This window comes from Epargyreus clarus, unplaced genomic scaffold (genome assembly GCF_041222505.1).
Source record: "Epargyreus clarus isolate Ecla_fem2 unplaced genomic scaffold, WU_Ecla_fem_2.2 ptg000017l, whole genome shotgun sequence".
Taxonomy (NCBI): domain Eukaryota; kingdom Metazoa; phylum Arthropoda; class Insecta; order Lepidoptera; family Hesperiidae; genus Epargyreus; species Epargyreus clarus.
In genome coordinates this window covers 4,182,325-4,204,324 of record NW_027332225.1, presented here as the reverse complement: position 1 = coordinate 4,204,324, position 22,000 = coordinate 4,182,325, and the positions used below count along the sequence as shown (strand labels likewise).

General features: G+C 36.2%; 3 protein-coding genes and 1 non-coding gene across 4 annotated transcripts in view; 1 reads left to right on the top strand and 3 right to left on the bottom strand.

Moving 5' to 3' along the window:
* Nucleotides 1-689: 689 nt before the first annotated feature.
* On the bottom strand, nt 690-5,921 carry LOC140749135 (uncharacterized). The gene is made up of 3 exons (XM_073082165.1): nt 5,847-5,921; nt 2,368-2,480; nt 690-2,056 (listed from the first exon to the last, which is right to left on the bottom strand). The coding sequence occupies exons 2-3, from the start codon at nt 2,461-2,463 to the stop codon at nt 857-859; spliced, it is 1,296 nt and encodes a 431-aa protein (XP_072938266.1). The 5' UTR covers nt 2,464-2,480; nt 5,847-5,921; the 3' UTR covers nt 690-856.
* A 1,828-nt stretch (nt 5,922-7,749) lies between these two features.
* LOC140749362 (5S ribosomal RNA) lies at nt 7,750-7,868 on the top strand. Its single transcript, XR_012103088.1, has one exon. It is a non-coding gene; the product is annotated as a 5S ribosomal RNA (ribosomal RNA).
* Nucleotides 7,869-8,846: 978 nt separating this feature from the next.
* On the bottom strand, nt 8,847-18,820 carry CCT3 (chaperonin containing TCP1 subunit 3). Its single transcript, XM_073081749.1, has 12 exons — nt 18,682-18,820; nt 18,549-18,610; nt 18,279-18,455; nt 17,574-17,771; nt 16,912-17,036; nt 16,210-16,405; nt 15,583-15,737; nt 14,771-14,939; nt 14,089-14,181; nt 12,928-13,042; nt 11,764-11,942; nt 8,847-10,675 (listed from the first exon to the last, which is right to left on the bottom strand). The coding sequence occupies exons 1-12, from the start codon at nt 18,710-18,712 to the stop codon at nt 10,553-10,555; spliced, it is 1,623 nt and encodes a 540-aa protein (XP_072937850.1). The 5' UTR covers nt 18,713-18,820; the 3' UTR covers nt 8,847-10,552.
* Nucleotides 18,821-19,465: 645 nt separating this feature from the next.
* LOC140748878 (uncharacterized) overlaps nt 19,466-22,000 on the bottom strand; it is a 34,189-nt gene continuing 31,654 nt past the window's right edge. The window contains exon 2 of the mRNA XM_073081750.1: nt 19,466-21,483. Within this exon, the coding sequence (XP_072937851.1) occupies nt 20,485-21,480 (996 nt within the window). The 5' untranslated portion in view covers nt 21,481-21,483 and the 3' untranslated portion in view covers nt 19,466-20,484. The remainder of the gene's footprint in view (nt 21,484-22,000) is intronic.

Here is a 22,000-nt window from a genome sequence, read left to right as displayed (position 1 = left end):
GACTTTCGAACGAAACACGAAAAACAATGGTTAACAGTACAAGCTTATAAACCAACACTGACTTCTATTGTAGAGCAATAAACACACAGAGACAGACATATTTTTTCATAACATAGTTTACGATGTTCATCTAATTACGGTGCTAGTTGTATTTAGCTACTTATGAACGCTTAGGTGTATAGGTATTATTGAAACCTTAATCTGTTCATCTAATTTAGCACCTGGCTGTGACTAGAAATAAAAATTAAGATCAGAAATTACTCTGAATAGAACCTGGAATACTGCGCCATACACCGATATAGTCACCAATAAAGACTTAAGTAATATCGTGTTGATAATAAGTTATGGTTTCAAGTGATACACCTACAATTCAGTACTTCGTGTAGTTCACGTAATAACCTCGGCCGAGTGGCAAACATTCATTTTCTTAAATGCGCAACGTAATTGGCCCCCACCTCGTGATGTTCCAGCCACAAAATTTATTGCTTAATTACCTTCAGAAAACGCGTCGCAGCCTCCATCTCCGACAGATGTTTTTTATCCACGAGCAAAAACAAAACGCTTAAGAATGACATTAATTAATTCTTAATGAAATTCATCTTCACCCTCCCGTCTTTTAATTTAAACGCTCGATTTATTGCTTGTACAATTTGTCGCAAACTTCCCCTTGAATAATTAAAACACGAGCATTTGTTATTACATTTATTAGCGACAATTACACAAGTTGTCTTCAATCAGCTCAATTTTAATGATAAAGAACCCAATAGGACGATAATTAGAAACATTTTATTAATTCAGTCGCATTTTTCGACGACAATATTAAAGTTTACCAATGGCTTCCTTTCAAACATGATTCTTAATATTTCCGTTGGTAAGGATCTTCAATAGCTCTATGGAATAGGGGTTCGTCAAATCTAAGGTATCCCTCATCTGGTCTTATTATGTCTTGAAAAGCCTTATGTGAGAGTTGGTCATTGTAGCTATTGTATTCGCCTCCATCGTGATACTGATGGCTATTAATAACATTTTTACTAGGAGCCTTAGTATTTGTAGGTGCTGAGATCTTGTATTTATCATCTTTTTGTGGTAAAACAGCTGCTGGCGTAACCTTATCCTCTACTTTCTTATCTTTGTTAACGGTGCTAGATGCAGCCAAATCTCTGTAATTCCGTTCTTCTTTTTTTAACGGAGCATAAGGATATCTGTTTCTAAATCTGTAATCATACCGTCCTGTTCGGGCATTGTAGTCCTCGTCAAAGCGGCGGTAGGGATCCACGGAGTAGCGATATCTTAAATCAACGCTAGGGGGTGTACGGACTATTTCAGGTAAATGAGCGTAGTAGATTATTCTTTTCGGCTTCCGTGGCACGTAATTATCATAACCATCATCGTATCTATCGACCCTTGGTCCATAGCCAGGATAAAATCTTTTTCGGTCATACAAGTCGTGGTACGGATCGCGTCTGTACAGATCGTCATTAGCATAGTACCTGTCATCGTAGGGGCGTCTAGGATCCTCAGGGTAGTACACAGCTTGTCTCGGGTACACCGGTTTGTTCTGCGCAAACCTTCCTTCGTCTTCAGGTCTTACGAATTCGGTTCTCAAATCGTCCTTTCGCGTGGCTCTTTGGACCGATTCCTGGTTGTTTCTGGACTCTGAAGCTTCTAGTTGCTTGTTTTGTGTGACGAAGTTCACTCGAGGCATTCGGGAGTTGATTAGTTCGCCTGATGGTTGCGGAGGTGTGAGGATTTCGTCTCTTTGGTCATCTCGGCCAGGGTATGGAAGTTTGATCCAGTTCTCGTTAGACGCTCTTGCGCCTCTGCCAGTTGGTTTATCCGTGACTCTTTCTGTGGTCTGATACAAAGGTAGAACTTGTGGATTGTCATTTGTTATGGAGATCTTGGTGGTAGGGTCCTCGTCCGCAGGTAGAGAACCCGGTAGCCAGGGCGTTGGCTGGTTCATTACGTCCTTCCGGTTGTCTGTACGGATGTTGTAGTACTTTTCTTCTTCTATCACATCTCGACGTCCTCTGGCTGTATCGGCTTGTACATTATACTGAAAATAGAAAATTTATAAATACATTTATTTAATTTGTTATTTTCTAAAACTGACTAGGCAAAATTATAATTTGGTTTTAATAGAAAGTAAACAAGTGTTAATATAACCGTGGTAATTGTATTTTACTCGATAAATTTTAATTGATTTAGGTATACTAATCCCACTATTGGACAGTAGGCACTAATTTCTCCCTCAAACAGAGCCTGGAACAAATTCCACCATGCTGCTCAAATGTCGATTAGAACATTTTCTCGTAGCTTCTAATTAACTAACCTAATTGTACATAGGTATGTGGGTATACAACCTACCTCAGTATGTTCTTCGTAAACCTGTGGTAGATCCAAGCAAGTTGCAGCTCGAACCAGTAAAACCCATACAATAGTCAACGACATAACTCTCTTCATCTCGACGCTATTATTATCTGCAATATTAAAATACATTATTTATATTGGCTGTAATAATCTTACGTCACACGTTACAAAGTTTATTTTTCTTATTACGGCTTAATTTATAATGCATTAAATTTCCAATCGGATTAGCCCTTTTCAATATATGTATAATAATACCAATGAGTGCAGTCAAACAGCCGGATTATTTAGAAGTTAAACAACAGTTATTCTGAAATAAATGATAGAAACTTCAATAAGTTTGTGTTAACAATGTTTTAACAATGGAATAGCAAACGAACATAGAGACCACTTGATGGTAAGTGGTTCATGCCGCCCATAAACACCTGTAATGAACACCACGTTGAGATCTTTCGTCCATGCACTAAGTTTAATTTAAATTGAAAGTCGCATTCAGTAAAGTTTGTTTATAAATATTTCATTCATAGCCAATTCTATAACATTCTATAACCTCAATCTAAATGTTACCAAAATTTCCTGGCCAATTATAATAAAATTTGGATGCGCATGGCATTGGACAATTTCCATATCTAAATATACATAAAATCACAGAAGCAGACGGAAATGTGATGAAATCAAACGGAAGCCTCGTATGACCAGCTAAGCGTGAACCGGCGTGTAACGACCTCAACAAATTCGCATCATATAGCACAAAATATTGCTGTGAAAATTTCAAATAGCAAATTTTTCTCACTAACGTTTTTCAAATAAAAATTTAAAAGGTTCCATCAGTAAGTCATTCTAGCTCCGGTGCGGGGTTAGTTTTCTCGGAATGAAAAGGCTTGGGGATAGCATATGGAAAAATTAAGTTTAACGATGGTGTTTGCACACGACACTGGTTAAGGATTCTACTATTTGTCAAGGTTTAGTTAGGAATAATGGTAACAAATTGGATCAGTGACTCGCGGCCCCACCGCCACACCTATTTCTGTCTAATAACAGCATTATATATAGCTGCATAGCTTTAAAGGGTCTAGTTAGTGTTGGTAAGGGAGAGATATTTTTCTTCCAGGTTCGTCCTTGGGGAAAGCGGCGCAACTGTGGCCGACCTCAGGTAGCAATCTAATCTTATCTGGTTGATTACAGATGTCCATGGAAGTAGCCACTTACCATCAGATGAACTGCATGCTCGACTGCAACTCTATATTAAAAAGCCAGCGACGAAGCCACCTGCCTACACCCAAGTATCCCACACTAACGAGATATATTTTTCCGAGTTATTCCAGCTTCATCCTCAGGGGAAGCGGCGCAACTGAGGCCGACCTCAGGTAGCAATCTAATCTTATCTGGGGATGATTACAGTCAATGGGCGGCAATAGCCACTTGCCATCAGGTGGACTACACGCTCCTTTACTACTCTATAATAAGCCAGCGACGTGACCACCTGCCTACACCCAAATATCCCACGCTCACACTAGGTGTCGCCATGAAATAGCGTTACGCTCCATAAACCTTTTACTATCGTATTGACTATTTGAATAGACCACCGTTATTGTACGTTATGCCGAACACTGGCCTACTTGTAGGTTAGTTCATTCAATGTTGTATTCAGTGTCATTGGAACCTCCTACAAACTGCACTGGGGTCATATTTTAAAACGACATGTGAAGTAGAGGGCGGCAGATTCCGTATAAAAATATGGACTCTATACTTTTGACTACATCAAAATATCTCCTTATATATACCTACATACTAAGATAGGCTGACAATTAATCATGAGAGATATTGTTTTTCAGTTTTTAGCAAATTATATTACTTGCGGATTATTTATCAAATGAACCTCATTACATTTTTTGTATGTTATAACGCTTTCTACATTCATTGTTACATACAGAGATTACCCGTGTCATGGACATATAAAATTACGTACACAAATTACGCAGACTAGAAATCAAAACCAATTTTGATTCATTTATGGCCCTGGAACAAACCCGGAACCTTTGTGCGCCTCACAGATTGCCAAATTACAAAATCAGTTATTAAGGCCACAGGACAGTTTAAATCACAGCCTAATTTTATCAAATGATTACTGATGTGAAATTTACATCAAAAAAGTTCCTCGAAATTGCGTGTTTCATTCAATAATTTTAATTTATTATGTCTATTTGTTACGTTTCCGTAAATTCTGACCCAATGGTATCGAAAAACCGTCATGAATTCAATGGCCATTGAAATCTAAAACAAAACAAACCTTGCCCTGTTCGCTCTACTGACTATTTGTAATTGCCATAATCGCAAACACCAGACAGATAAGTACCTACCTACCTACCTAATTCGAAAACTTTTGTGAAATAGTGATTAATCCCAGTCACCTTACTACTTGTATAGGCAAGTACTTCGTAATGCCCATAATGTAAACCATATCCTTAATATTAACGAGTCAATTTTCCAGAAAAATTGGTTTTCATTTAGTAGGTAATATTATAAACAAGTCCAGGAAAATCTGGACTTATGCCGACCCTAGCCATTCATAGTGAGAAAGTAAATAATATAGGAACTCGAAATAGGACAATAATCCTTGTTGAGGTCAGAAGTCTATGCTGTGTTGTGTGTACATTGTTAATATCCCTAAGGACTGAGCTAGATCTTCTCGTATAGATATGGCTTACTCACAACTCTCAAAGTATCAACGAAAATTGGTGCGAATTTTTACCTACTTATTCAAACCTCACTTATCTTTTTCTCGCGATGTTTTGTCGTCCGTTAAAACAGTTGGTAATTTATTTATCATACGCACATAATTGAACAATTAGTGGTGCCTTGTTTTTAAATCCCGACTGAGGACCGAGTTTTAACCACTAGTCTCGTCATCAACCAAATTCATCATCAATTATTGTCTCAGTGTTGGGCAGGGGTCTCAGAATGAGAAGAATTAGGCCAGTCCACCGCGCTGGTCAAGTGCGTATTGGTGGACTTCACATACCTTTGAGCTTTTTTTTATATAAACCTCTCAGGTATGCAGGTTACCTCACGATGTTTTCCTTCACTGTTTTAAGCAAGTGATAATTAATTTCTAATGCGACATAATTCTGAAAAATCAGACGTCCCTGGGATTTGAACCTCAGACCTCTCGTTTGATAGGCTGAGTTTCTAAAACATTGGGCTACTACTACTTTTTTTACCGCTAGCCTATTACTGTATAAGCCACTAGCTGACCCGACAAACTTTGTACCGCCTCAAAATCTATTTATCAAATATATTTCATGTAAAATATATAATATTACTCGTGGATAATGTAGCTTTCTAATGGTGAAAGAATTTTTAAAATCAGTCCAGTAGTTTTTGAGCCTACATTACAAACAAACAAACAAACAAACAAAGTTTTCCTCTTTATAATATTAGTGTAGATAAATTAAAAATAATTATAAAATAATTCTCACCTTACATAATCCGATGGTCCTGTGCACCGGAGCTGCGTGCCCGAATACCCACAGCGCAATGATCGAGGAAGGGTCCAGTCGCCACCGGTCACGCACTGTGACCTTTTGTTTGTGGACACAATTGACACGCGTTTCCATTACACCTATTGCCGAATTTTGCTCGAATTAATTGAACAAGCCTCTATGCATCCGTCAAAGTTTCAGATCCGTGTAAAACTTGCAATAGAATAAGTCTTACCTTTTTAAGTTTTTGATTTACCTAAGCATGTAGGTACAGTACTTGAGATTTTCTATAGATGAGCTCGCAAATTGAATTATTACCACCTGGAGCTTCTCCCAAAGATTCTTAACTGTCAAAATCGTTCTACCTTCCACAAACCCGTTTAATATCTGCAAGTGCACGAAACGTAGTCGTAGAGTACCTACCTACAAAGTAGACCCATAGGTCTAATTGTAGATGTACTACCATGGTATTACAGACGTGATCTAATCCATATAACAAGTTTTTGTAAAGATGACCTACCTATCCTAAAATAAATATTTTAATCGCTAGGTATAAATGAAAATAATTATCATTGTGATTGTATGTATTGTCGTATTGCTAATAGAAGAAGCAGAGCAGCAAATAGTTGACTGAATATGAAATGATCTATGTGAAATAAGAATCCTACAAAATCGAAACCGATCACAGCGTTACTATTCGGGATAGGTACTCTGGAAGACTAATATAAAATGTTTCGAAAAGAGACTGTGCCTTACCACACCCTTCAACCACTTAAAAGCTACACATGTCTGGCAGTCGCTCTGTCTTAATCAAAAGTTCTACCACCTTGACTATAAACAATATAAAATAGAAATTATCACTAAGTGATTAGCATGGAAAGCTATATTTTTTCCAAACGTTTACGGTAACTAAATAAAAAATGTGATTTCGTCCACCAGAATCTCATAACGCTAATGTGTACAACGGACACAATCACATAACGGTGCATTTTATATCACATCGAATATCACTAACAATGATTCCCATCCGTGTCTATCGTATCACAGAATCCGCATTCACTGGCCACTACCAAACTCAACGTTTTACCTATTGTTTTTTTGTTCGGTATTTAAATTCAAATTATGTGTACTTGTTCTCTTATTTTACATTACAATATGATATTAGTAGTTTTGTAATAATTGAGTGAGATAATAATTATTAATCTTCAGAATTGTTTTTACCTTTTGGTTTTTGTTTCATGTGCAGGAGAACATAAACGTATTGTCTATGACAATATGTATTTTTATGTACAATATATGTATTTTTACTATTTTTATATCTATATTTGTTTCTTTTTTTTTAGGGTTCCATATCCAAAGTGTCAAACCGGAAACCTATTTCTAAGCCTCTGTTGTCCGTCTCTCACAGGGCTCCCTCAACGAACTAGATAGACAGTTGCTTTTTTACAGAGTATGTATAACAGTGGCCGCAATAACAAATGCTAAAAATAAAAAATATATGTGTATGACGTTCGCTAAAGGTAAAAAAAAACCTCTACTTTTCAGCGTTTTTCGTTTTATCTATTGAACCGTAATAGATAGACACTTCAAATTTTCACAACGCATTTTCTCCTGTGGCTACTATGATAACAAAATTAATGAAAACTTGGTGGCACTGAACCCTCTGTGTGCAAGTTCGACTTGCACTTTGCCATTCTTTTAATCATAACTATCAGTAAATGAAAAATGTTTGTTTTTTTTTTATTTTGCATATTAATTATTTTTTTATTTCTGTATTATTTATTCCATGTTCATGACTATAATATTTTGAACTGAGATAATTATGATCTTAACTTACAACAATATTCATTCTGTACGTTACTTTTTGTTAATACTGTTTTTAAATTTCGTAACTTCTGTCGCCAACGTCCATACCACGTTGAACACACCGGTTCTCGTCCGATCACCGAAGTTAAGCAACATCGGGCGCGGTCAGTACTTGGATGGGTGACCGCCTGGGAACACCGCGTGCCGTTGGCTTTTTGCTTATTTTTATTCCATTTTTTGGATTATATATTTGTAGCCTTTGTCTTACACCACTTATAACATTAAAAAAATAAAACAACCATATAGTAGACTATATATAAAATTTAATACTATTATTGTTCAATTTAAAATTGCATTTTGACATATAAATGCAGTCGTTAACGTTAGGCGTGTGTGACCATAAATAACAAAATGTTTTCCCGCGCGGGTGACAATAAATTAAACTGAATTATTATATTATAGAGAAAAGTCCTTAACGTAAAAGGAGATAAGCATAAGCACTAAAGACTAACCTAATTCCAGCTAAAGCCTAAATTCTTTTCATATAACTCGCACATGTATGTAAGTTTTATTTCTTTATGAAGTACTAGGTAAACGCAGTCCATTCGACGGGTCCTACGTAAACTGGTGCAAGTGCATTTTCACAACTTTACAGTAGAGCGATTTGAATGTTCTAATGCGTGTAACTTTAACATTATTCAACGTACACAGTTAAAAATTTAAAATGGTATAATTGAATCCTTTTGAAAAAAAACTGCATTATACGTTACACGCATTGAACATTCAAATCGCTCGACTGTAAAGTTGTGAAAACGCACTTGCACCAGTTTAAGTAGGGCCCGTCGATATGGTGTTAAGTAGCCACTATAATTCATAGGCAATGCTATGGTGACCATCATTTATGACATGGCTATCATAAAGTGATGTTTTCATTCAAGGACAGAGTTGGAACGACAGGCCTCGCCTAAGTAGTGTCCTGTAGTAAACAAGATTTAACAGAGAAATGGAAAATACTATATAAATAACAAAAAAATTACATAAACCCTCTTGTACTAAACTTTAAAATTTAGATAACCGTTCACAATTGTTATATCACAAGAGTTATAAAAGAAATTTAGAAGTAATTTAGAAAAAATACCATTTAATTATTAGGATAAGTACGTAAGTAAGGAATACTTCATCAATACTCCATTTAATATCATAATAATGTATTACAATTGGAAAAAATATTACGAAAATTTACAATATTGTAAAGTTATAGCTAATGTTATGATTTTATTGAATTTTCTGTACCCTTACCAGGAGTTTTTACGTTTCGACAAATATGACTGTTTTGGTATTTGTTTACGTATTGGCCCATACGATTTCCTAGTTCTGACACAATCCGCTAGGGGCGCTGATTGGAATTTGTATGGGCAAATACGTAAATAAATACCAAAACAGTCATATTTGTCGAAACGTAAAGACTCCTGGTAAGGGTACTGTTAGAATTATTATACGTACTGAGCATAAAGAAAATATTACATAGTGCTAGTTATATGAAAGATAAAGTGTGTTAACGATTTACATACTAGCATCAAATTAAAATTGGAAATTAATATAAGTAACACAGTATCCAGTATAATTCCCATACCGATTTTAATCTTATACGGCTGAGTAAAATTTATATTAAGGTCAGAGCACCAATTCCGATGCGATTTGCTATTTTTATTTTAAGTGGATATAGCAAACGCGGTAATGCAGTCCACCTGATGGGCACGTAATACGATTAGAATTCGTTTTAGATGACATAGATGCCTTGCTACCAAGAACTAAGTTGAATTACTATGAAGCATTTCCTTTCCTTACCTCACCCGTCAAACCAGAACATGGCAAAGGGAAATAGGCGTGACGGTAGTGCCTCCAGGGCCGATAACATAGGATTATTAAGTTCATAACTTTGATAATATGAATTTAATATTACACGGCCTCAAAATAAATTACTCTAACCTTATAATATCAACTCAAAATCAGTGATGGGGACTATACTTCATTAAAATTATTCCAGGACAGCGACGGGTAGTGTGTTTGGTGATGATGCGATGTACAATTTTTTTATCTCAAATACATATTGTCATTTTGTCTCTAGCGCAAACTATTGACGTAAAGAGATTAGGTTCTTAATTCAACGTGTTATTTGGTCGTGGAATTGTATATGAAACGTCGACAATGTGGTTGATTATCGCCCGGTATTAATAATTAACCTATCCAATGTTTCGCCCACCAAAGATCAATGTTTAACAATTACTTTATATTAGACATTGTCAAATTCCGATCTTTTTCGATAGATCGCTTATTAATAAGGGACATATCTACAACGCTAATATTTTGCTTGTAGTGACATCAATAATTTAGCAGATGTTCTCTTTCACTTCATTAGTAATTGCAACGTTATAAAATTAAGAATTTGTATTAACGCTATTAAATATTTTACCTTCTATGAAGTGTCTAATGCAAGGCACATTGGTATCTGGTAATAGTCAAATAAATCTAATGTAATATTACGCCCCTCACACTTCAATCTCCGTACGAGCATTCGCGTTAGCGCAACAAACGATTGGTTAAGTAATATTGATTTATCCTCGACGGTATTTGGTACATGTATTTAGTTTCCCGACGTACAATCATATACAATTCCACCTCGGAGTGCTAACAAAGCCCTAACAGTAAAGGTATCCCCACACTTATCGACGCATTCGGTCCAATGCTACATAACGCCTTCACACTGCGATTAACATTAAAACTCATTTCACAAAGACAAAGCTATATCGAGCGAGTTTAGGATCCGCGTCGATATATCTGAGGAGACCCTAAGACCCCTAGACGCCCTAAGAGGGCCCTAAGGAGTGGCGTTGGAGTTATTCCTGCATAGCGGCTTGAGCGGGAGCAGCGGGCTCCTTGCCGTCGCGACGCTTCGAACCCGACACGATATCGTCGATCCGGAGTAACAGGATCGCTGTCTCCACCGCTGTTTTGTACACCTGAAAGGATATGAAGGTAATATAAATCATTTACATATTATATTGGTGACAGCAGCTCCACTTTTTTCTGTCCCTTAGCAATCAAGCAGGGACTAGATTCTTATATAATACTTTAAAGATATGTAACCAATATTTATATTTATATCAGACAGGTTTAATTTTAAACCTTAAGAACGCCAATGTATTGATTTACATGAGGTAGGACTTCAGTCGTCCAAGAAATCAAGATCAGTTATCGAGTTCACATAAGCACAGAGAGTACTTAACAATGGGTGTATTACAAACTTGTTGACTGCAAAAAATTGGACATAAAATGCTAAATATTATAGTATACATATTACTGTCTTGTGTAGTTATATAAATTGTGCACCAAGGTTGACTGGTCAATGGAAAATACTATCAGAGTCTGATTCCCTTTTCATTTATTTTTTAGAGGTGACGCAATAAATAAATACCAATTATTTTGCGACATTGTTGCAATGTTAAATGTAATGTTATTTTACTTTAAACTACCCTGCCATTTTTTTTCTTCTCGAGGGGGAAACCTTCAAAAGGTTCCGTGGGTGCCGTGGGAGCGGCCTGGGGTTATGTGGGGCTCTTACCGCACAAAACCCTCACCCCCCCCCCCCCCCCGGTGGCCGCCCTCGGCGCTGCGTAAAGGACTCCGGGATCTCCAGAGGAACGCAACCGGAATCCTCTTAGCGCGTTGCCCCATCGGGCACCGCCCAGGTGAGCTTGTATCACACTGTCTGGTGTGCATGACAGTATGCGACCACACACACCGCCGTCCTTCCCGGGGCCGCTGGCTGAGCGGTTCGAACTCTCACTCTTGCCGCCCGCAACCTCAGAATCCCCCTTTTAGTCGCCTCTTACGACAGGCAGGGGATACCGTAGCCCTATTCTGGTCTCGAAACTACAGGGGCAATAGTATTACCCATCTACAACAACGTCAACATTCCTCCTCATTTTCCTCTCTAAAGCATGGTATAACACAACTTTAACTTGACATCAAGTGGCTCGCGTACACCCTTAAGTGTCACATTAACGCCATCACCCCTTCTCACCCTCTAAAGCATGGCATCACGCACCTGCAACTTAACAGCGAGCGGCTCCCATATGCCCTTAACGGCCATATCGACGATCTCCCCGGTCTCCCCGTCGATGCCGACCGTGGCGCCCTGCCCCGCCGCGTGGCGCGCCCTCAACGCCGTGAGGGTGCGGATGGTGTTCGCGCCGCAGTTCTGTGCCAGCGTGCGGGGGATGATCTCTGTGGGATGATACTTAGTGTTAGAGATGGCACAGAAACACAATAAATATTTTTCTTTAAAGCAATTGTGTAGAATTGCTATGGGCTGATTTGATAGACGTATTATAATTTTACTTGCATGATATTCTGTATATTGTTCTCCAAGACTGAGATTGCTCAAATATGTATGAAAATGATGGAACATAATTGTTAGGATACAAAAAATATGATTATAATTAAAGAAAAAATATAATATAGGAGTAGCACACGAGCATGCAGTTCACTTGATGATAAGTGACTATTGCCGCCCATGGACATCTGTAATCAACCCTGATAGGATTAGATATTCCTACCTGAGCTCGGCCAGAGATGCGCCGCTACCCCTGAGGACTAAACTGCAACGTCTCAGAAAGTATGTCTCCCTTACTACACCCTTCAAACCAGAACACACTCAACACTGCTGTTAAGTTTAAATAGATGTGGCGGCGGTGCCGCCGGAGTCGAACCACAGACGGTTCTACGACCTTGAACCTGTGTAATGAGCAGAGTATAGTTATCGCCAAACTGCTAGGTTCGCTCTGAAGTTGTTCCGAGCAGGTGTATTCATACAATTTGCTATGGCGACGCGGTTCATTTCTATTTTCAGATCGAACAAGTAGATTTACGCGAACTTTACTGACCGTACCAGCTTTAAAATAAATGTCGCGCTGTTGCAGTTGAAGGAAGCCATTAAATGGCTTAAGCAGCTGACAATTCTGTCAGCCATTTAATGGCTGTCATGGTGTAATTTACGCGGAATAATGCCGACATGCGCAGTTAAGACACGAAATCGAAGAAAAAGTGCGGAGAACTACCGTTTTATTCGTAATAGTCTAAAAACCACATTTTTTAAATATCTTTCAGACACGTAAATAGATGACTGTAAAAATTTCAATTGTCAAAACTGGTTACATTTTCTTGTTAGGAGTGAGTAATCTTTACTAGTCTATGTGTGCTGGGTACTGACCGAGCGCCTGTGCCACGGCGCGGTAGGGCGTGTTGTGCGAGGCGTTGGCAGCTAAGGCCTGCGACACCGCCATCTCCACCGCACCGCCGCCCGCCACCAACCTCGGGTTCAACACCTGCAAACACACGAGAAATTACATTATTCATTCAATCATTACCCAATTTTACTTGTACAACAGTGATAGCCTAGTGGTTAGGAAACTTGGCCTCTCGATCGAGGTGTCCGAGATCCAATACCCAGGCACGCACCCCTGATTCTTCTAAGTTATGTGCATACTTATAATTAACTAATTATCACTTGCTTACAAAATCAAGGAAGACATCGTGAGGAAAGCTGCAAAACTAAGATATTACGAAAAAAATCTCGATGGTATGTGAAGTCTACCATGACCTAATCCTTCTTATTCTGAGAGAAGACTGACTTACAAAAACATTTTCAACACTGACAGCACCACACTAGGATACCCTAGTGATATCGCAGTGTAACGAGTCAGATGAACGTATCTACATTTTGTCAATTTTACAGGAGAGCAAAAATAGTGTGACAATTCGCCATTTCAAACTTTGCCAGCTAATTAATAGAGATTATATACAGTTATGATATTGTGGACATACAATAATCTATGATTAAAAACAATTTTTTTGCAAATACGTTCTTATAGGTCTAACAGTTAGCATGATAATTAAAACTAATTTAATGGTACTCATAATACGTTATTCTAGTTCAGTCGAAAGTGGGTCTTATGTTATTTCTTTTTTTGTAACTTATGAAATATTGAATATAGCGTTACGTCGTTTTACCATTTCATAAAGGACTACATTGTGAACCGTTTTGTGAAAAAAACGTTTTTTTTATTTTTTTGTAGATACGTTTATCTGTCTCTTACACCACGATATGGTCACACACGAAGACGAATACACAAACACCCAGACCAAGTACAAAAATCTAAATTTATCATCTAGACTTCCAGCTGGCCGAGGACCGAACCTGTAACCCACTGCATATCAGGCCAGTAAGGTAGCCACCCAGGCACAAGTGTTGATCAATTATTAACCGATTGTCTTAATTATTCATCATCAACCCATTATTGATTACCCATCAATTTAACATTTTACTTTGACTACTTAGAAAAGAATGTTTAAAGCAAAAAATAATCCTTACCAAATTCTTAGCAACATGGAGAGCATCCTGGAGATTCCTCTCAATCTCGTTCAGCACATCCTTTGACGCACCACGCAGAAGAATGGTGCACGCCTAACAATAAAAGTCATTTTTAAAACACTTTACAATTTTTATAATACAACATTACAATATAGGTAAATAATAACTTGTATATTCTATAAAACGGATATGTGACTAGTAAGTGTCAACAGCTTATGGTATCAAATGAACATAGTTCTGACATTATTCATTTCCTCCTGGATGTATGAAAATATCTGATTCAATGCTCACCTACCTACAATTGTAATTTTTTAAGAATTTTGTTTTGTTCCTATACATGATGTATTTATATAAAAATTGTTGTATAAATGAGGTACTTGGCCGCACTCTCTGGAACTTGTCAGTACTGTCCGTTATAATTTGATGATATTAAATGTTTTGAAATATAAAACGCGTTGTTCTCAATACAGATAATGTATTAATTAATTACAAGTCTAAAATAGAACAAAAATTAACATGTATTTTCTTATGTTCCTGAGTGACTTTTACTTTTTTAGAAAATAAATATCTTAAACCATAAACATCTATGATTTATCAGACATTTACTGGCAAATAATATCTTAAACCATAAATGTCTATGATTTGCCAGACATTTATTTCCAAATACATTTATGCAACCCACCTTAGGATTCTTACACTCGGTGACAAAGGTGAAGTACTCGTCCCCAATCTTCTTGACCTCGAAGCGTCCGGCCATGGTGCCCACGTCGGACTCCTTCAACTCCTCAGTACGGTTGACGATAGTGGCGCCACATGCACGGGCGACACGGTTGTTGTCAGTTTTGCGCAATCTGATTAATGATTGTATAAATATTTTGTTCCATGGTCCAAATCATCTGCATATTGTCATTGGAAAGACTAAAAGTCTAACACTCAAAGGGGCTGCTTTGCATGTTAGACTTTTAGCCTTTCCAGTGACAATATGTATTAGAAATATAAGTTATGCATATTGAGAAGGGTTGTAAACTATCATTATAATATCAATCAGAAAGGATAAGATTAAATTAAAATGCAAAAAATGTCAGACATGTTTCTAGAATGTTTACTATCTACTAGAATATCACGTCAAACTATTATATGTTTACTGAAGGTATGATATAATTTAGAAACAGATATAATAATATGAATCTCTTTGTAAGAATAACCTCTGTAGTAATATAATTCAGGTACCAACTTAAATATTGTATTGAAAAAAAAAAAGAAGTTGTCTAATAAATATCTTTCAACAAACTTCGCAGAGTTGACTGAAATCTGTCAGTTTTATGAAAATCACAGTTTTTACTAAACGCCTTATAATTATAACCTCAAAAATCACAAACAAAATCTACACCGCAATTTATGAAACAAAAGTATATTAAAACAATAATTTAAAAAACATCAGCTTTGAAGCAGATAAAACGAATGAAACCACACAAACAAGAGTCATTATCTCACCTGCGTACAGCAGTGATGCCTGCCTTAACGAGATAGTGCTGTGCCAAGTCGGAGACACCCTTTTCTGTGAACACCACATCTGGCTTCAGAGCAATGATCTCGTCACACTGCCGCTGGACGTGCTCCTCTTCCAATTGCAGCAGTTTTGTGAAGTCCTGGACGAAAATTCGTTAATTAATCAAAAAAATATTAATTAATTACAGATTAATCAACAAAATATTAAATAACAACAGAAATATATTTTAGTTTTAGACTAGACAGGAGTCACTTTGGTTAATGAGAACAGAATATTTAATAATATCTCATTTTTCTTTCATACGAAACAGATATGACTTTCATTGCTGAACTTAACAGTAGCATTTAAATCAAATACGAAATAACAATACGTTTGATAACTATTAGTTCTAGACCATTTTTGGGGTTGATTGAGTATAGATCTACTTAATACTTAAATAACCACATAAAAACATTTACATCACAACATGATAAATTAATATGATTCTTTCTTATTTTGTTCTATTCTACCTTTTTTTGGACTTGATTGAGGAGAGAAGCTTGCTATTTAATATATATTTAAACATTTAGAGAATAAAAATGCAATTTTATTAAAAATTTATATCAACATACCTGTTCTCCGAGAATCTCAATATTGGTCTGGCTTTCTCCCTTCTTGTACTCCAAGGGGCAGTCCAAGAGTATGATGCGTGGGTTCTCGATGTACCTCCTCATCTTGGGATGGGTGACATCTTTGTTGATCATCACTCCATTCAGCACCTTGGACTCCTCGATGGTACCACCAGGAATCTTTTCAATTTTGGCATAACTAAAAAAAAATGTAAATACTCAGTTAAATGTTTCACAGCTTGTAAAAGATTTTAACATAACAACATTGAAATGGCAATTGAAAATGCAGTCTTACTGATGGTAAGTAGTCACTGCAACCCATGAACATTGTTAACTAACTCCACACTGAGGAACTATCTGAAGTTGCACTAAATTGATTAATGTATAACTATTATTTTTTCTTACTCTAACGCATTAGGTATAAACCTGTAATGTTAGCTGTAATTATGATATAACTAAATAAATAAATAAATAAAATAAATAAAGTTGATCTCAGGTGCATTGCCACTTCTGAGTACTTAAATGGGTCCATCAACACCCTTACACCAAACTACAAATGTTCAAAGCTAGAAGTAAGTATGGAGATAAGTACAAAATCATTTCCATATCTTAACACAATACACTTACTCTATCTCTATTTTTTTACTAAGTATGTGTTTTTTAGTAAGGATATACAAAACTCCATAATAAGTATAAGTTCCTTACTTCTTAATATCAACTTCGACTCTCCCATTATCATTGATGGTGACTGTGTTGACAGCATCCAGAGCAATATCCACTGCGAGGTCTGCCCAGCGGCCAATGTACTTTGTACCAACACAGGAGCGGATCTGAAAAGGTTATATTATTGAAATATTAATAAATTAATAAAGAGTTTAGTTTGTTGTTGTTCAACCAGTATTATCCCATGGTTGGACACAGGTATACTCTCAGAGTGTGATGGATTATTATCCCTGGACAAAGGTATATTCCCAAAGTTAGAGGAACAAAGCCATAGTCTACCGCATTAGCCAAGTGCAAATCGGTATACAGAAATTAGTACTTCATATAATTTTTCTGAATTTGAGTCCAAAGAGATTTGCCCACACTCATCTAAAACTTGTAATGACTAAGCCCCTAGCTTAGTCACACTATCAACCTTACATTATGTATGTCTCTATATCACATACCCCACAAAAGAAACCAGTACTAAACATTGATTTAAAATAAAAAAAATACAGTGATTTATCAAGAGTAAGAAACATTTTTTTTAATTAATTTTATTTGAAATTAATTATAACATAATGTGTTGCTAACACAGTTAAACAGCTAAAACTCAATACTGTTGAGGTATTTTTAAAAAATAAAACCACAAAAGCAAGACTTACAACTTCCTTAAGCTTGTCTCTGTCGTTCAAATCAATAGGGATGGAAATTTTATCCTGCAGCAGTTTGACCGCATCCTCGAGAGCCTGGCGGTACTCCCTGATGATCACTGTGGGGTGGATGTTCTGTGCAAGGAAAGGCTCTGCGACTGCTAACATCTCACCGGCCAGCACTATTACTGATGTTGTTCCATCGCCAACCTAAAATTAGTTTCATTCAGAATTATTTATTAGCATAAAAAACGTTAGCATTATAAGTTATCACAATGCTTTCTTTTTTTTTAGAAATGCATTGTGTGTAACACAGATCTTGTGACACATCATGTAGTCATCAGTGTAACATCTTTGAACAAGCTTCAAGCTTATATTTTTGACTAATAGCATTATCAAATTATCATACAAGAAGTAATTCGATAATGATGAAAGTACAATAAAGTTAGGCTGAAAGGCAAAAAGCCAAAGCCATAAAACACTGTTAAAAAAAAAGAATTCGAAAATTAAATTTAGACTTGATTAGAACTAGTGCTTCATCTGTTGATATACAAGTATAGCTAATTATTTTTAAATTAATTGCAACAAATATACTGAACTGTTAGAGTCCGCAAATTTAGCTGACAAAATCTAATTTAGTACCTTTTCAGTACAAACTTGCCAAAAATAAAAAGTTAAAGACAATGAATATGGTAATCAAATTATGACTGTCCTAACCTCTTCGTCCTGTGTCCTGGCGATTTCAATCATGAACTTAGCGGCTGGGTGCTGCACGGTGATCTCACGGAGGATAGCGTTCCCGTCATTAGTCATAACTATGCCCCCCATAGGATCCATGAGCATTTTCAACATCGCCTGAGGTCCGAGGCATGTTCGAATTACATCCGCTATCGTCTAAAATAAACACAACATAACTCGTTTTACACTCCCAAATTGTTCTAAATAGCGTAAATCTGCATTTTAATACATATTTAGACGAAGATTTACCTTCCCAGCGTTAATATTTTCCAATTGCACCTTCCGGCCGGAGTCACGTTTTGTGTTTTGGCCTGAAAGTATAATTCATTTAAAAACACCACTTATACTGAAAAATATCAACGTTTCGAAGCATTGTACTCACTCAAAACTAAAATCGGTTGCTGTCCGTACATTGTGATTTAATAAAATAATTCACGAATGACAATATTACACAGAACTTCCAGAAAAGAAATTGAACCAAAATCCAAATTTACGAATCGCGTGGTAACTGCTGTTGCCAGATTAAAAAATATGTACAGATAAAATATATTTTAAATGAATATTATTTCTGTATGTAATATATTTGTATTATTTCATTTAAAGATCAACATAACTTTTATGGTAATATCATTAATTTACATTAAATATTAAAACACTACTTTTGCCAATTCATTTTGGTTATGTTTCTTTTCTAGTTAGTGCCATCTAGTGATATAAAATATCAAACGTTACAACGGCATCTATCGTGCCATTTTCTACTCAGTCACGCTATCATTATTTTATATTATTTAACATTGCCATCTGTATGTGATTTTGTGAACTTAATAATAACACTTGTGCCATAGAGTATTATTATATTCATGACTTGTGCAAGTATGTAGCCATCTTATAATGATATTATCAAACTAAAAAACTACGAAAAATGTTTTTTCCGTTTTAAAAAATAAATACATAGTTAAGTCTGAAGTGGTGACCGCTGCGCCACGCAGCAATAATATAATAATATTTATATTTGTTTGAAATAGCTCCACCTGGGTATACAAAATATCTAATTCATAATAATATTAGGTAAACTTTCATATCTAAAGGATAGGTTCCATAAAAATAAATAAAAAACATTCTTTATAGATTTTTAAATTTATTGAACAATATAGTACTTAGCGGGTTAATATAATAAATTAATCTAAATACTCATGTACATTAATATTAATAACATTGATGATAAATATTTCAAATTACCTACGTTTCAAAAACATACAAATATTTTGTCATTAAAAATTATCGACTAGAATATTTTGCAATAAGTGACTAGACAGACATAGATAGGTATAATTATTCTTCTAGGAATATGAACTAAGTGCTTTTTGGGTCGGTAAATCCCTAAAATTGCTTGAAATAATTTATCCTACGTTTTAAATAAATTACGAAACACATTTTTAAAGTGTCTATCTTAAAATAAGTTTATATGAGAGACTAGATTATGAAATGACAATAAAGGTGCGAGCATGCATCTGGTGTGAAAATTTCTAGTAAACATAAACAAATAGATATTTTTTATTAAAATAATGCTTTAAAAAAGTTTTCTACATTTAGAAACCCACAATAATAATCTCATGCATTGTTGCCATGAACACACAAAGACAAGTACACACGCATGCATTCAAACATAGGAAAACAATTTTAATTCCTGTTTATAGACATCTAAGTCCCGGGAATATATTTGATTATTTTCTTTAGGTGCTTTCTGTGAATCACAATTATTTCACACTCTATGAATAAAATCAAATATTATAAGTATACATTTACTTATTTTATTTATTTACACATAAGTTAAAGCTATTATATAAACATTTCAGCATTAATTTACGATTTCCTTTATAAATATTGATTAAAAACTTGAAACAATTTACAACATCGAAGCTTTTGTTAAGATTAATTTATAAAAAAATCCTAATGACCATATACTGGGTTTTTATTCACTTATCAATAAATATAATTTACGATTTTCTTTATAAATATTGATTAAAAACTTCAAACAATTTACAACATCAAAGCCTTTGAGATTCAATTATAAAAAAAACCTACTGACCATTTACTGTATTTTCCTATACATGTCAATAAATACACGGTGATAAATGAAAGAAGATATTGCTATCGCCATATACAGATTTTTGATTTTGCAATTTTAATCAATTATATCATCATCAATATCTGAAGACTCTTCCTTGGTTTCTTCGCTCTTGTTCACATTCTCCTCTTTATTATTTTGCGAAGAGTGCAAGTTATCATACACTTGCTTCAAATTCCTCATAATATATGAGGTACCGTTCAACTTGCCAAGCGATCGGTTGGAGCCGCTGTGGTCGAAGTATTTATCAGGCGCGTCTACTGTATTCTGCCCAGTTCGTACTGGAACTGAAAATGCTGACAAATGACGGGGTCGTTGACCAAATTCCCGTCCTAAACGTTTGTCAAGCGACTCCTCAGGCCTTGCTTCTTGATTCATGTTCTCCAATCCCTCCATGGCTCTCTTTCTGTCATAAATGTGACCCGACACGCGTAGATCGATGAAGAAATTCAATGGATCCACTCCGAACTGTGGATTATACAGAGGTGGATACCACATAGGCGGCGGTGGCGGGAGAATCAAGTTTGGTGCTGCAGCTTCAACGGGATTCCGCCCCACACATGGCGAAGGTTTTGGCAGTTCTTCAGTGCCAACGTCTACGAACGTTGAATGCCTTCCTGGCGGGCCGGGACTACCACCTGGTTTAGTGGGCTCGGCTTTTGGCGACATCCTTCTAGGAGATGGATCGCAAACCCGGGGCTGCTTGTCCACGGTCAGTTCTAGAGGCACTTCTGGCCGGGTCTCCGGTTCCTTTTTCTCCTCCTCTTGTTTGGGCCATTCTCGCCGCCAATCATTCTCGTTCTCAGCAAAATATTTGTGAGATCGACGCTTGAAGCGACGGTGGTAGTGCGGTGGTCTGCAGCCGTGACGGGCATTGACGAAAGACCGGAGCATTTCGCTGAAGAAGAACGCATGAGGCTGGAGGGGTAAAGCGCTGTAAAGGTAAGGTGGTGTGGCAGCCAGCAAGCGAGAGACCAGCTCGGTGTTCCGTAATTCTCGAACATGGGTTTTAGGAGTTCCCTCTGAGGGTTTTTCTTCTTGAACGGAGCTCATTTCCTGTAACAAACGAAAACGGAAATTAATGAATTATTCTAAAAATATTTACCTACGAATTTTTACATTTTCTTATTTTTATGTACCTTTAATTAAACATACTTTGTGAGATTTCATTAAAAATAAGATGAAGGATTTATTGTGAACATAAAGTTTTACATTTTACTCCCTTCTTTACAAGATAGCTAAACGAGTCACGATAAAGTTATTTATGGACAATTGTAAGAAAAATCAAGTACTTCAGGAAAAATCTCAAATAAACCTTACATCCTCATTTAAGAATCGTATCGAAAAAGTTCTGAATAATTTTCCAACAATTCCATTTCTTTCCTTATAATTCCATTCTTCGACTTGCACCATCATTTAATTTTCTATTTGACATTTTGCAGTTAAAATAATCACCCTAACATTAACTTCACTTCCATGCCTTTATCTGTAGGAAGTACTCATACGGTGAATATCTCGAAGCGAAGACGCTCTGGGACAATGGAAACCACTCTACTCCACACAGACCTCGTGA